Consider the following 16578-nt stretch of genomic DNA (forward strand, 5'->3'; position numbering starts at 1 on the left):
GCCAAGCAGCATCATAGGAGCAGAGATGCTGCTTGGCCTGCTGTGTTCATCCAGCCCTGCACTCTATTGTTCAGGTATTCAGGTTTTTGGACAATTGGAATGTCTTTTGGGATGGAAAAGACCTGTTCAAAAGGATGGATCTAACCTGAGCTGGAAAAGGACCAACATCTAAGCAGGGAGATATACTTGTTCCATTAAGGGAGTCTTTATATGGATAGACAAGGGGAGTAGAGGAATTCTAAGTAGTAGTATAAATAGAAAGATTGATGAGGGAAAGTTCTGAATTTGGAGAGAGCATGTCAATTATAAAAGAAACACAAGAGAGAGTCAGAGTATGTCGTAACTCTGAAGAACTAAATTGCATTTATTTCAATTCAAGGGGTCTTACAGGTAAGGCGGATGAACTCAAGGCATGCTTAAGAACGTGGGATTGGGGCATCATGACTATTACTGAAACTCGGCTGAGAGATGGACAAGACTGGCATCTCAACATTCTGGGCTGTAGATGCTAAAAGAATAATAGGAAAAGAGGCAAGAAAGGAGGAGGGAGTGGTATTTTTGATTAAGGAATACATTACTGCTGTAACAAGAGAAGATGCTTCTAAAAAATTGTCCAGTGAAAATATATGGGTAGAAATTAGAAATAAGGAAGGAAAGATCACCTTGATGGGATTGTGCTATAGGCCCCCCAACAGTAAGTGGGAAATTAGGAAACAAATATATAGTAAGATCTCAGATACATGTAAACATAAGAGGGTTGTCATAATGGGGGATTTTAATTTTCCAAACATGGACTGGAGTTACCACAGTGTTAAAGGTTTGGATGGTGAAGAATTTGTCGAATGTGTTCTAGAAAATTTTCTTTATCAATATATGGATGCTCCTCACAGAGAAGGAGCAAAACTAGACCTTCTTTGCGCAATAGGTAGGGCAAGTGACTGAAGTAAAAGTGGCAGAACACTTTGGGTCTAGTGATCATAATTCCATTAGTTTGAAAATGCTTATGGAAAAGGATAAGCCTTCCATAAAAATTAAAGCTTTTAATTGGAGTTAAGCAAATTTTAATGGCATGAGACAAGAACTTTCAAAAGTTGCTTAGAGTAGACTGTTCACAGGTAAAAGAACGTCTCACAAACGGGAGGCTTTCAAGAGTCTGATGACGAGAGTTCAGAGGCATTATGTTTCTGTTAGAATGAAGGGTAAGGCTGGTAAAATTAAGGAACAATGGATGAATAAAGATATTGAGGTTCTAGTCAAGAATAATAGAGAATCTTATTTTAGATATAGGTAACTTGGTTCAATTGAATCTCATAATCAATATAAAGAGTGTAGGGACATTCTTAAGAAAGAAATCAGGAAGGCAATGAAGGGATTTGAGACAGCATTGGCAGATAAGGTTAAGGATAATCCAAAGAGATTCTACAAATACATCAACAGCGAGTAATTAGAGAGAGGGTAGGGCACGTTAAAGATCAAGGAGGTCATCTTTGTGTTCAATCCCAGGAAATGGGAGTGGTACTAAATGAATATTTCATGTCAGTTTTTAACCATGGAGAAAGAAATGGAGTCCAGAGAATGCAGAGAAATAAATGTTGACGTTTTAAAACAGTTGAGATGATTTAGGAGGAAGTTTGGGGGGTCTTAGAGAATATAAAGGTGGATAGATCCCGGGGACCTGATCTAACGTATCCCAGAACGTTGTGGGAAATAAGGGAGGCAATTGCGAGACCCCTCACAGAAATACGTGCATCATCTACAACTACCGATGAGGTGCCCAATGACTGGAGAGATAATGTACCTTTGTTTAAGGAAGGTTGTAAGGAGAAACCGGGGAACTATTGACCTGTGAGTCTGACTTCAGTTGTGCGTAAATTGTTGAAGGTTATTATGTAATACAGGATTTATGGACATTTAGAGAGACAAAAATTGATTAGGGATAGTCAGCATGGTTTTGTGCGAGAAAAATTGTGTCTCATAAACTTGATTGAGTTTTTGACGGAATTACCAAAAAGATTGAGGAGGGCAGATCAGTTGATGTTGTTGGCATTTTAGTCAAGCCTTTGATAAGGTTCCCATGGTAGGCTAATTAGTAAAGTTAGTTCACAAAGGATTCAGGGTGAGCTTGTCAATTGGATATATAATTGGCTTAATGGTAGGAGACAGAGAGTGGTGGGTGGAGGGTTGCTTTTCGGACTGGAGGACTGCGTATAGGGATCAGTTCTGGGTCCTTTTTTGTTTGTCATTTATATAAATGATTTGGATGAGAATATAGAAGGCACAGTTAGTACGTTTGTGGATGACAGCAAAATTGGTGGCATAGTAGACAGTGAAGAAAGCTTCCTAAGATTACAAAGGGATCTTGATCAAATGGGTCAATGGGCTGAAAAACGGCAGAAGGAGTTCAATCTGGATAAATGCGAGGTATTGCAATTTGGTACAACAAACAAGGCTTATACAATTAATGGTGGGGCCTTAGGTAGAGTTGTAGAACAGAGGGACCTGGGGGTGCAGGTGCATAATTCTTTAAAGTTTACGTCACATATAGACAGGGTGGTTAAAAAGGCATTTAGCATGCTTGCCTTCATTGCTCTGTCCTTTGAGTAAAGGAGTTAAGAAGTCACGTTGAGCTTGTACAGGACACTGGTGAGGCCTCTTCTGGAATACCGTGTCCAGTTCTGGTTGCTCAGTTATAGCAAGGATATTATTGAGTTGGAGAGGGTTCAAAAGAGATTTACCACTATGTCGCCAGGTACGGAAGGTTTGAATTATAAGGAAAGACTGGATAGGCAGGGACTTTTTTCACTGGAGCTTAGGTTGAGAGGTGACCTTATAAAAGTTTATAGATTAATGAGGGGTATAGATAGAGTTAATAGTAGTTGTCTTTTTCCAAGGATGGGGGATTTCAAGACTAGGGGGTACATTTTTAAGGTAAGAGGAGAAAGACTTAAAAAGACATGAGGGGCAAATCTTTACATAGAGGGTAGTTCATGTGTGGAATGAACTTCCTGAGGAAGTGGTTGATGTGGGTACAATTACAACATGTAAAAGGCATTTAGATAAGTACATGAACGGGAAAGGTTTGGAGGGATATGGGCCAGGAGCAGACAGGTGGAACTAGTTTAGTTTGGGATTATGCTCGGAATGGACTGGTTGGACTGAAGGGTCTGTTTCCGTGTTGTATGACTCTCTGACTCTATAATAAGCCTCCTGTTCCCTAGCTCCATTTGGTCTCATGTATACCTGCCAGACCCTCCCAGATGATAATACCTAGAACAAGTTCTGCCTGAGTTCGAGTAGCATAGAGATCTTCAATTGCTCTTAACTTCTCGCTGAGTCCTTATAGAACTGGTTAGTTTAATTGTCTTCCTTGCAATATAGCACTTCTAACATTGAGTCCAACATAAAACCACTTTGTCACCCTGCTCTTCATAATAAGTGATTTAACAATGAAATTCATTGCTCAATGAGATTGTTGGACCCGGGATAATGAGATAACGTAGTTTATGCCCCATTTGGCATGCATGCACCTTAAAGGTCTGCTGGTATACTGTGGCCCACTGTCAGATACAATCTCTTCAGGTATGCTGAATAGATCAAACATTACATGTACTTGAAGTGTCTTTTAATTGTCTGACAGTGGAAGTTTGGAGAAGTAATGAGTGACTAGTGACTAATCATTGCCACGTACAGTGAATAAATCAGTTGCGACTTTGGACCAAGCGACTAATGGAATCTTGTGAGGGTGTAGAGGTCTTCATGTTGCCAATCTTGATGGTTCTGGAGTGACTGGCACATCCTTACTGACTCCTTAATGTCATGTTGATCCCTGGCCAAGATATGTTGCGTCTTTTTCAGTTAAGCCCATATGTTCTTGATGCAGATGTGAGAATATGTTAAGGCAAAGAACTGAGGGTACAAATACTTGTTTCCCTTCAAAAATTACACCTCTTTAGACATAACATTTATCTCTGTATGGCCAAAAAAATCTAAAACTGCCTGACACCTCTTGTGTCATGTTAGACCATTCTTCGATGATAACTTTTGCAAGTAAATTCTCTAGTTATATCAATGCTTTTTCATGCTGAGTAATACACCCATCCATGACTGGAAACATGCATGAAACAGGAAGTTCCAAACTCTGCTAAGTTGCCACATTTCATTATGCCCTGGAATAGGAGAGGGGCATAATGTAAGGTTTTCAATTGGAAAAGCCACTACTGTTCAAGGGTCACTGAAGAGATATTCAACGATTACTTAAAAGGACTGGAAGTCAGCAAGTGCCCAATGGACAGAGAGAGCTGACTCAATGTTAGAAGTGCTGGATTGCAGGGTAGGCAATTAAACTAACTAGGTTCTATTAGGACTCAGTGAGAAGAAGTTAGGAGCAATTGAAGATCTCTGTGCAACTAGATCTCAGGCAGAACATGTTCTAGGAGATGGTGTTATCATCCAGAAGGGTCTAGCAGGGATACCCGAGACCAAATGGACCTAGGGAACAGGTGACTGTTGAATGCTAATCATGTCATACCTGTATGGGAGCTGGGTATATATTTACATGTATTATATGCACATATATGCAAAGTATAAGATATAATTTTGTTTTGCTATGCTACACCCAAGAGCTATACATCTAGTTATGGGTTTATCATCACTAGCACAGATCACGTTCAGATGGCAAGCAAAAATAACCCTGCAAATTCACCACCTGCCAAGTTCTCAGGAGTATAACCCTATCTGGTTGTGAAAGATGTGCACACCCAAGATAGAGTGACTTTAATTCCTTCCTGTTAACATCATTCTGCATTGACTTGATTCCATGTTGCTATTTGTTTCTGCTGCATTCCACTTTGATTTAGAATGTTTCTACTTTTCATAGCCAGCTTTGTTTGCATTCTATCTGAATTCCTTTTTGGGTGACCTACCTCTGGCAAGCTAGTTTAACCCATTTCCAACTGCACCAGTAAATCTCACTGCAAGGATATTAATCCCAGATCTGCTGATGTGTTTAATCATCTACCTTGTACAGGTCCTACCTGTCCTGGAATTGGTCCCAATGCCCCAGAAATGTAAAATCTCTTAAACCATTTCTCTATCCAGAAGGTGCTTTGAGTTGTACAAGCTTCTGAAGTATTTTTTATGACCAACAATGTCATTACGAGGTTCAGAATGCATTTTGGAATACTGTACAAGGCCCAAAGTTGATTTGGGACAAAATATAGGCAATAAACCAAAAAGTAGTATTTTGGTAGACTGAGTTGTAAGAGTTGATTTATGTGGCATATGAACACCGTCAGTGCTTTGTAGGGCCAAATGGCTTTTTGTTCTGTTATGCATTGTGTGTAATTCTGTATAATACTCACAGCCCTTGTAGATATCTGTTGGGATCTGCACTGCCATGTAAGAATAATTGACTTTGACCTTGAAGTTCGGATCATCCACAAACTCCAACTGGAGAGGATTAATTTGCTCCCCATCTGAGATTTCATCTTCTCTATCACCACCCTATAAGAAATAAAGAAGACAGAGTGAGAAATGCTAAGGAGGATAGAGACGGGAAACTCCAGTATAGGCCTCAGCAGTTTGTTCCTGTACGGCAGAATCATAAATTTGGAGAAAAGGGCGGAAGGGTTTTTGTTTTCACGGGTTATTGCTTCCTCCAAGAGGCTCTTCATCCCGCACAGAAGCACTGTAGCAAGGTTTACAATACCAACATTCAGTGTCATTCCTAACACTACTGACAAGAATAATGAGGTCAAAGCTGAATGGTCAGAACAGTTGTAATACTCCAACCCTCATGGGATTAAACAAAACAGCTCAAGTTAAAGAAGTGGAACTAGCACAGGTCAAATATGTTAAATGGCTTCACTGCACACTGTACTTCTGTTATTCAGTGAACCTAAATCAACATGAACCTGCCGTTTAAAGCTGTTGTCACTCAGTTTATTTGAATCCTGCTTCTGCTCCTCTCACAGCATTAAAACACAAACAAGTAAAAATAACAAATGACAACTTCTGGTGCTTTGATAAGGATTCCATTATCTCTCCATTTCTTCAAGCTTACGAGCGTTCAATAAAGCTGAGTACACCAGCCTCATTCAAGGTGTCTCTTCATCATGCAGCCCAGTGAGACTGCCCTTTTACAGTTCCATTCTGACCTCTCTGAATGGAATGAATCCATCGACAGTATTGGCTTCCCCTCCCTGCACGTTTACTCTCAAGGTCCCCCAAGGATTAATAGCTGGATTCATCTCTTCTCTTAAGATTGCTATTTGATGACAATATCGGTCAAGAAAGTGTCAGCTTCCACACATATGCTGTCATACAGCTTGGGCTCTCTGCCACCTCTCTGTTTCCCTCTTCTGTTTCAAGTTCAATATCACAAAGGCTAAAATGGTTAGCAACACCCCCATCACAAACTCCACTTCCACGTCATCTCCGGCTTTCTTGCTTATTTTCAAACAGAATAGCCTACAAAACTCAGATAAGTTTTAAACTCCATTTCTACCTCTGTACTTACCTCAGACCTTCCACTAACAAATCTCTTTGTCAACTCTAGACATTAGTTTTGAGACTGTCATCCTTCATAAACTTCCTAATGCCTAAACTTCTGCCACATGTATTCTGTTTCACACCAGGTCCTGATCATTCAACACTCTTGCCCTCTCATCTAAACTGGCTTTCAGCATCTCAATATTCAGGTCAAAATTTTAATTTTCAACCAGAAATGACTCAAAGCTTTCTCCCACCCTATCCCTATGTTCCACCCCCAATGCTCTGTTCCTCTTATTCCTGATTCTTTGCTGCATCCATTCCCTTCACCTGATGTCAGCTCATTTAGTCCCCTTGATCATACTCTTTGAAGTTCACTCCTTAACCATTTGCATCACTATCTCCAACCTCCTCCAAACCCATCATTTTAGCACGGCCTTAATTCATGCTTTGAACCGTTCACCTCCTGCCACAGTCTCTGTTTTCAAGGTAACTGTTTGTAAACTACCTAGGAACTTGCCAACTCTTTATGCTAAAGATGTCATATAAATGGAAATTGTTACTATTGTTTCTACAACACAAAAGACAATCATCACAATTAAAAGAAGCAGTTTGTGATATTCTTAATTCATAACCTCTTATCACAGGTTGGGAGTTGTCAGCAACACTTTGTATCAACACTTATCACGAGCAAGTCAAAGATTGCATTACTAAACAGGAGCATTTTATTTGCAACTTAGTTTTACTACCAGCTGCCTCAGTGACTGACACACAACACAGTGCAGTGATAATCACGCAAGTTTCTTTTTCTTGAAGCAGATGGCACTATTTGATTGCAATTGATGCTATAGGAACTCATCTTGTACTATTTTGTTTCTTTCTTACATTGTGTCTTGTCTTTAAAGTCTAATAATACTTCCTCAATAGTAGTTCTGGCTTTGATTTCTTACTTTAGCTCTGCCCAAATATCCACCAATGGAGAACACTGATGCAAAGTTTCAATTTTCAAGGTTTTAAAAAGAAAGAGAACTTGGCTTTTATAGCATCAGTCATAATCTCAGGCAGTCCCAAATCTCAGCCAATGAAGCACTTTTCAGAGTGTATAGTCAGTGTTATATTCTAAGAAATCTGATAGAAGTTTTTAAGTATTATGTTCCCAGAAATAACTTCGGTTAGTAGTCACTTCTGCTGAATAGATCAGAGTTGTGTGTCAGGGCTCTAAAAATCTCAACCTAAGCAACTCCAGGGAAACTGTCTAGGAAGTTAACAATTCTGATGTACAATTAGCCTGTATCCAATTAAATTGGAGAATTTAGAGGGTTCTGTTGCAGTTAAGTAAGTATTGTCCACAGAAAAAGAACTGGGCAATTCAAAACCTAATCCAACTCCTGGGTAACTATTAGATGGAACATCTAACTGCATCTGCCTCAGACTCCTTATGCCCCTTGGACCCTGACCCAACAACCACTCTTCCCCATGAGATGTGACAATACTCTCTTCCCCTCTGCTGGACTTTACACCAGCCACTCTCCCCATAAAAGCTCAAACCACAACTCCCTTCCCTGCCACCAGATCCAATAAACCCCTCTCCACCCTGGGACCCTCTTCTAGGAGAGCCTGAGAACATCCCCCCCCTTCACTGCCGTTGGATCTGACACCCTCCTATCCCCTGGGACTGAGCCCCCTTTCCATATCTTGGGACCCCTGGAACTGATTGAATCTGAGACCCTTCCTTCACTTCTGCTGCACTTGACACCACCTTCTCTCCCTGGGACACCCTCCCCCCACAGAAATGGAGACCCTCCCATGCTCTGCCTCCCCTGACACCTTCCTCCTTTCCTGCCAGGACCTGAGACTCCTTCCTTCTTTGCCACTGGATGTGACACCACTCTATCTCCCCAGGAACCCCTCTCCTCACAGAAACTGAAACCCGCCCCTGTTCCCTGTTGCTGGGTCTGAAACTCTCCCTCTCTCCCTGGGACCCTCTTCTCCAACAAAACCCAATATCTCCCTTTTCTGCATTGCTGGATCTGACACACTCCTTTCACCCAGGACCCCCATCCACCCTGGGATCTGAGACCACTCCTCTGTCTCAGTATCTGACACCCACCCTTCCCCAAGGATCCTCTCCTGCTTGTGGACACACACATCCACCTCTTCGCTTAGATGGATCCAAAACCCCTGTCCTTACTGACCTTCCCTAAACACTCTGTAATTTACCTGGCACCTATATACACCTGACACCCTTCCACTCTACCCACCTCACACCCTACTTACCTTACACGCACTACCATTTCACAGGGGCTATCAAAATGTCTGGCGATATGCTGGGCATTTAAATCAGAGAATACTGTAATGACTGCCATGAAAGTGAGCATCTTCTTTGCCAAACCTGAAAATCCTACATATGATGACACAGCTGGATTTCAGGTAAATCCACATTTCTGAAGGAATCCATGATCAGAATCTCCTACCAGAAATTCACAGTTCTGTCTTAATGGGAAGAAGTAGAAGTAGAGTGGCGACCCATCTGTAATTGCTGCTCCTCAGAAAATCCGGCCAAGGGGATTGACCAGGTGAACTGATATAACAATCTCATTCAAGGAATAAATGTTTATTAAGGCTTTAGGGGTCATTCAGCCTCTTCTGTGAAAGAGATGTGGAAATGTTTTACAGCTGCTTGAGAGAGTCGATGAGATTTTTGACCAATGTCTCTTACAAAAGATGATACCTCCAATTATGCAGCACTCACTCAGTAATCTCGATACTGTACTGCCAGCCTACATTCTGTACTTAGGCCTCTGAAATGGGATTTAAATTGACAACCTTCTGACTCAGAGGCCAAAGGGTAGCCACATAGCCTAGGTTGACACCTTTATTTATTGTTGATGAGCAGGCTCAATTCCCAGGGGCCATGGCTTGATTCCTGCATCTGTTGGTCTTCAGCGTAATTTGTTGCTCATATTCATCTTTCAGCTGGCCTTGCAAGTCATTGTTTCCCCTTCCAAATTAGAGTGAGCTGATATTTGCCCTTTAGGCTGCCATGCTCATTTAAAGACATATGGCTCCGTTCAGTGTGCCTGATTTATTTAGTTCTTCTCGTGGCAATGCTTCTTGTGTTACGGAGAATATTATTGTACTTCAATTGCTCCACTTCTTACACTGGGTTGCTCCCTGCCGTACACATAAACCTCAGTATCTTCCTGCATTACTGTCCATGGTTCTGAAACCTGAACCATCTTCCTGTGTACTGTTCCAGAGGAACTGACAGCTGCAGTATTACTTTATTAGACTATAATTTTACCTTCAGTCGCATTGTCTTGCCATTATCCTTCAGTTCTCGGTTAAAGTCAAATAAGCAGTCAGAATGAATCTCTCCTCACATTTAGTGTCACCTTTGTAGTCATTTTGATCAATCTTTTTTTTTATGCTTCTCTCATTCGAGTGTGACTCTTACATTTCACAGAAGATCATGTCTCTTACTAAGGATTCATGCAAGTATCCAGAATTGCTAATGAAAGTTATAATTTTCAGCATAGTTATTCAGATTCTTCTTTCGATGATCTCACACACCTGGTTATAAGTTAAAAATATGAATTGTTGAACTGTTGCTTCTGCTTGAGACGCAGTATTCATCAGATGCTCACATTTGTTTCCCAGTGACATATTCTCTTCATTGAAAACAATATATTGTCTACCTAGAGCACCTATTTCTATCTATTTCACAGGAACTGGGTGTCACTGTCTGGGCCTGCATTTATTGCTCATTCCTAATTGCCCTTGAAAAGGTAATGAAGTGCCTTCTTGAAATGCTGCTATCCATGTGGTGTAGGTACACCCACAGTGCTGCAAAGGCAGAGTTCCAGGATTATGACCCAGCAACAGTGAAGGAGAGGAACCTCAAAGTGGTGGCTAAAGCAGAAAACACCTAACTTTCCAGTTTATCCTCTCTACCAGTCTTCCTCCCCCAAAAAGTACACCCTTACATTAATAACTAGATGGGGTTATTTTCCCTGGAGCATCAGAGGTCAAGGGGTGACCATATAGAGGTTTATAAAATCATGAGGGGCATGGATAAGATGAATGGCTAAGGTTTTTTTTCCCCCAGAGTAGAGGAATCCAAAACTAGATGGCATTGGTTTAAGGTGAGAGGGGAATGATGTAAAAAAGGGTGGTGCATGTATGGAATGAGCTGCCAGAGGAAGTGTTGGACGCTGGGACATTTACAACATTTTTAAGGCACCTGGATGGGTATATGAATAGAAAGGGTTTAGAGAGATATGAGCCAAATGTTGGCAAACAGGCCTAGATGAATTTAGGACATCTAGTCAGTATGGATGAGTTGGACCGAAGAGTCTGTTTCCATGCTGTACAGCTCTACGACTCTAACGTGGCTAAAGATAGTGTAAAGATCATATCTTTCTATTTTTCTGTATTTTTTACTATGGAGTGAAATGGGAAAATAAATGTTTTAAAACCAAAAGATCACTAAAAGGATTACTGCATGTTTTGAAAGCAAGTAACAAGCACAGAATGTAGACACTGTTTATGTAGCCATTGGTTCCAGCAGTAGTAGGTAAAGGTGCAGATGAACTGCAGCCAAGGGCTGTGTTCAAATGGAAACTCAACCGGCATTAAGTAGCTGACTAGTCTGTGGAATAGTGACCACTTATTGATGACAAAGGCCTTCTGCCTACCATCAACTATGTCATTGGTTCTCAGATAGCTGACCAGCTTAGGACTGTTAACAGGATAGTGAAAAGCCTTCAAGCATCCACTAGCTCAAGAGCTCTCTCTATTCTCTGTGGTAAAGGGAAATTAAACCTGAAGACCAGTTTATTGTTCTCCTTCAGCAATTGCTGTAAGCTGTGACTTTTAAGTAACAGGTCAGAGACCTTTTTTAAAATTGTGAACCAGCCCCATGTGCCTCCGACAAAACAATGAAAACATCCTGAGTAGAAGCATCAAGAAACAGTGTCGCAAAGAGCACAAGAACCATCTCAGCAGATTCTCTGAACACAGACCACAGAACTGCTGATATAACAAGGTGTAGAGCTGGATGAACACAGCAGGCTAAGCAGCATCAGAGGAGCAGGAAAGCTGACGTATCGGGTCGAGACCCTTAACACCCATGATTTCCCATCCCTTGTCTGTGTTGTAAGTGGGAGTTTTTAAGGGGATTAGCGATGTTACTAGCAGTTATTTGCTAACAGTTCATATTGTTTACCAATAAACACAGGTTATTTTAATAAAGTTATTCTTGTTAAGTACAGAAACCTAGCCCATGCTTTATGTCAACCTAGGTCTGAATGACAGGTAAATTGGGCATTTCTGCATATTTGTTAAAATCTTTACCTTTTCTAAGACTCCAAGATTTCCAGCATAGTCCTCCAGTAAGGTGTAACAAATTCTAGATTAAAAGAAAAGATTCTAATATTGCAAAGAATCAGACTCAGAATTTTTACAGTGGAGAATGAGGCTATTCAGCCCATCATGTTTGCACCTGCTCTCCAAATAAGCATCATGATTTAGTGTCATTCTCCTGCTGTTGATACATTATCCTGTACACGGTTTCGATTTAAATAGACATCTAATGCCCTCTTGAATGCCTCAACTGAACCTGCCTCCACCACACCTGTAAAGAGTGTGGTCCATTTGCTAATATTTCATTGGTCCTTGGAAATTAGAACATAGAACATAGAACATAGAACATTACAGCGCAGTACAGGCCCTTCGGCCCTCGATGTTGCGCCGACCTGTGAAACCAATCTGAAGCCCATCTAACCTAAACTATTCCATTATCATCCATATGTTTATCTGCTTTCAACTTTCTTCTACAGAAGTCAGCATCGAGAAAATGCCAGTCCCATCACATCACAAAGGCTGATCTTGAACCAACTTCAAATACAAATCAGCATGTCACCCACTGTGCTTTGAAGTTTACCAACACCTTATGTTGCAATGCTCAGGTCACTTTGCATACAGAGACACATATCCATTTCATTCAACTGCACAAGATGCATTTCATTGTTTGTAGCTTGGTTGATGAATGCTCATTCACTTTGTGCTTCCTTGGAGGATCAATGTACCCAAGGCTTGCATTGTGTTTTAGTGCAGACAGGAAGGCAGGCTGTTTGTCACTGTCCAGAGCACTGAACAGTCAAGAGGGAGGACATGTTGCTATAAAGCACTGTGCTGCATCAAGGTTACATCTGCAGCATGTGTCATCAGCTTAGGCAGCAAACACATTGCATGTGCCTCTCACCATTCAGACTTGGAAATATATTACTGTTCTTTCAATGTTACTAGATCAAAATTCTGTATCTCACTCTCACACGTTAATCTACCTACAGCACACAAACTGCAGCAGTTCAAGAAGGCAGCTCACCACTACCTTCTCAAGGGCAACTAGGGATAGGCAATAAATTCTAGTCCAGCCAGCAATACTCACAACCCAGAATTAAAAATAAAGGACAGTATCACAACACATGAAAGGTGGGTGGGGGTGTTGAGAAATCTAGACTATCAGGTAGATTTTGTAACTCACTCACAGGAGCGTGTTCTGGATAACATTCCATCTTTGACCAAACCTCAAGTGCACAATAAGGAAGAAACATGGCTTTCAACACATTCATAGTGGTCGGGGTAAGTTATTTTATTTTTGTCTGTGGGGTGGGTTGGGGAATACTTGCACTGTAAACCCTGCTAGGAGAAATTGCATTCATCAAATATCCATATTATTCAGTGATGCACTTCACATGCAGCTGTATTGACCAAAGTAATGATAAATTTTGGCCTCAAGAAATCCTCACCATTCCACTGTCTATAACAACTGAACGTTTGTCATCTCTGCAAAGCTGATGTGACCACAGGCAAACTTAAAGGTGTTATCTACATTCTCTAATTCGGAAATGCATTGCACATGTTTCATTGCTGCACAACCCCTCAGAGCTGCTATACTTGCACACTGAACTGTAAGAATGTAAGGGCACAGTCTGTTATATTTAATAATGTATTTCTTGAGTGCACTGTGGGACAAGTGAGGTTGTGGACCTGCGAGATTAATGTTGTTTGGTGACGTGGATTGTACTGCATCCATTTGAATAAGTTAATGGTTCTTATAGTGGCATTATCACTGAAATACAGAAGTGTCACGGTGCAAAACGAGGCCATTCAGCCCATGAATTTCCAATTTCCTTTCTCCCAATACCCTTGTACATAATATTATCTGAACAATCATCTGATGCTCTCTGGAATATTTCAATTGAATCTGCCTCTTCAACATTTCCAGATAGTACATTCCGGATTCAAACTACTCGCTATGTGGAAAAGATTTTTCTCAAAATCATATTTGCTACTTTGCAAATTATTTTACATTGTTCCCCCGGTTCTCTATATTTTATTAAGTGGAAACACTTTCCTGCTATCCACTTTATCAAGCCCACTCATCATTTTGAAAACCTTTATTAGATCTGCTCTTAGCCAATGTTTCTTCAGGGATTTGGCCCTCCTGCTGGGCGGCCTCCATGACATAGTGCATCATAACCTAAATAGACTCATTCGTGCTTTCCATGACTGCTCAGGAACGAATGAGAAGATGCACTGGTTCTGAATTTCCCACATAGCACCAGGATACCAAGCAGAATGAATCCTGTGAGGCTGGTGCTATCATTGCTGTTGCATTTTGAAGTAACTGCAGAGAGGCCAGTATCCCATCACTCTTTATTTACTTGTGCGCAGTCCACTGGCTATGGCCAGCCAGCTCGGAGTGAGTCACCGGAACTGAGGAGATTCTCCTCTCCTGGTTATACTGATCACCTAGGGTTTTCCTGATTGGCCCAGGTTAAGAACCCCAATCAATGACCTCGTAGACAACAAGGTCAACCTGGTTCCAATCAGTACATATCTATCCGTCAAGTTCAGGGATTTAGGCCTGGTCTTTGGCTTGTAGCTTTTCCTGCGACATTTTTGCCCCAAGTTTGGATCCTCTGGTTCAGACTCTGACACAGGCGATGTGTGCCAGATGGAAGCCCACCTTCTGTGTTCAGAGCGTCTCGGTAGAGTTTCCTCCTCTTCTTCCACTGGTAACAGTATCAAGGCTGCATCCACCTTGGACTCTGAGGTTTGCTTAACACAATCCTTTGATCGCTCTCACTTTATTTTCCAACACGTGTAATCCGGTTTTGTCGATTCCATAGCCCAAGTAGGAGGCTTGGGGTGCCTGGAACACACATTTTCCCATGGTCTGCTAGAAAAGGGTGGAGGGTGATGATATCTCAAATAGCAGTCTTGTATAGTGATATAAACCCTTATAGGTATTAATTGTAGCTTATTTTTGGGACTCCCCATTCAGCTGCAATTGCAGGTAGGCATGGCTCACATCCAGCTTCATAAAGGATAGCCCCTCACCAGCTTTGTGTACAAGTCCTCCATGCGAGGGATTAGATATGTATCCAGCTATGAGAAGCGGTTTACCATTTCCTTAAAATCCCCACAGGCGAACTAAGCCGTCAGGTTTCACATTCAGTATGACCGGTGCTGCCCATTCTGCAAACTGCGCTGGATTGCCAATTCCTTTGCTCTCCAGCCTCCTGATTTCGGCCTCTACTTTTGCCCGCAAGGCAAATGGCACTGGGTGGGCCTTGCAAAATCTCAGAATCAGGTCAACAGGTAAAATGGCTGTGGCCCCTTTGATGTGTCCAAGTCATTTCTGAATTATTCCTGGGTATTTCACTAGGATTTCACTGAGGCAGCCATTTTCTAATCAAAAAATGTTGAGCAACCCAGGTGAATCTTTCTCAACCAATTCCGCCCCAATAGGCTTGGGCCTGAGCCTTCTACTATCATCAGTGGTAACTGCACCAACTGCTTCTCGTAGGAGTCTGGAACCAAAGTCATGCCCTTAATCTGCAATGGTTCCCCAGTGTCTGTTCTCAGTCTGGCTGAGGTCTTGTGCAAACCTGAGGATTGGAGTCCCAAGCGAATCTTGTTAAAGACCAATTTGACAACCACAGATACTGCTGCACCAGTATTGACCTCCATAGGAACTGGGTGACCATTTAACCACACATTCATTTTAATTAGTTCCAGTTTAGATATCACCAAGCAATTCAATTGTTCCAAATCACACGTAAGGGGACTTTCCAGGGTGTGCATTTTGCTGGGTACCAGCCCACGAGTTTTCTTACTCAAGTTAGGCCTTGTGTGACTCCTTTGCTGTCGAATCCACACACCGGCAGCAACTACAATGGCTTGCTGGCTCAGATCCTGAGGAACTTTTTAGCTACTTGGCCAAGGCTCAGCTTTGTTGTGGGGTTTTGCTGTGGGCTGGCCTAGGGTTCCTCTGCTCAGGATATGCCCTGCGTGAGGCTCTGTGAGTGCCTACATTCAAGTGGTGTTCCCCAAGCTCAGTCAGAGTGGTGAGAGATTCCACTTCGATTGGGATGCCCTGTAACTCCCATGCTCCACTTGCCGCATTGACAAAGCAGGTTGTAGTGCCTGTTTGAAGTCCAGTTGGGCTTCAGCTACTAGGTGCTTTTGCATGGTTATGACATTAATCCCACATACCAAGTGGTCTCTCAGCATCTCATTCAGGGTTAACCCAAATGCCTCTGCCAGTCATTGCAACCTGTTCAAAAATCCTGAAATGGAATCCCCTGGCTCTCTAGCAGCCAAATAAAACCAATAGTGTCTCAAAATTAGAGGAGATTTGGGGTCGTAATATTCTTTAACGCACTCTGTCAACTCTTGGAAGGTTTTAGTGTCTGGTGCCTCTGGGAAAGTTAAGCCCCTTATAACCAAGAATGCAGCAGGTCTGCAAGCAGTCAGAAGGATCACTCGTTGTTTTTCATCTGCCCCAATGTCACTTGCCTGGAAAAAGTATTGCATTCTTTCCACATACTCAGTCCAGTCTTCGACAGCAGCATTAAATGAGTCAAGTCGCCTAAATAAAGGCATGATGCCAGAAATGCTTACCCAAGCTCCAAGATGACTGTAGCAAGTGAACGTTCTTCAAGCACGTCCTGTTTTCTCTTGTCTCCATTAAAATAACCGCACCGAGGCTGGTATCCTGTCACCAAGTCACCCTTT

The 16578-nt window shown here is 41.9% G+C and overlaps 1 protein-coding gene across 1 annotated transcript in view; it reads right to left on the bottom strand.

Annotated features, from left to right (window-relative positions):
- cacna2d2a (calcium channel, voltage-dependent, alpha 2/delta subunit 2a) overlaps positions 1-16578 on the bottom strand; it is a 668643-nt gene that overhangs the window by 244660 nt on the left and 407405 nt on the right. Inside the window, exon 6 of the mRNA XM_048606749.1 lies at positions 5361-5502. Coding sequence (XP_048462706.1) covers positions 5361-5502 — 142 coding nt within the window. The remainder of the gene's footprint in view (positions 1-5360; positions 5503-16578) is intronic.

The sequence above is a fragment of the Rhincodon typus genome, chromosome 16 (assembly GCF_021869965.1).
Source record: "Rhincodon typus isolate 14 chromosome 16, sRhiTyp1.1, whole genome shotgun sequence".
Lineage (NCBI taxonomy): Eukaryota > Metazoa > Chordata > Chondrichthyes > Orectolobiformes > Rhincodontidae > Rhincodon > Rhincodon typus.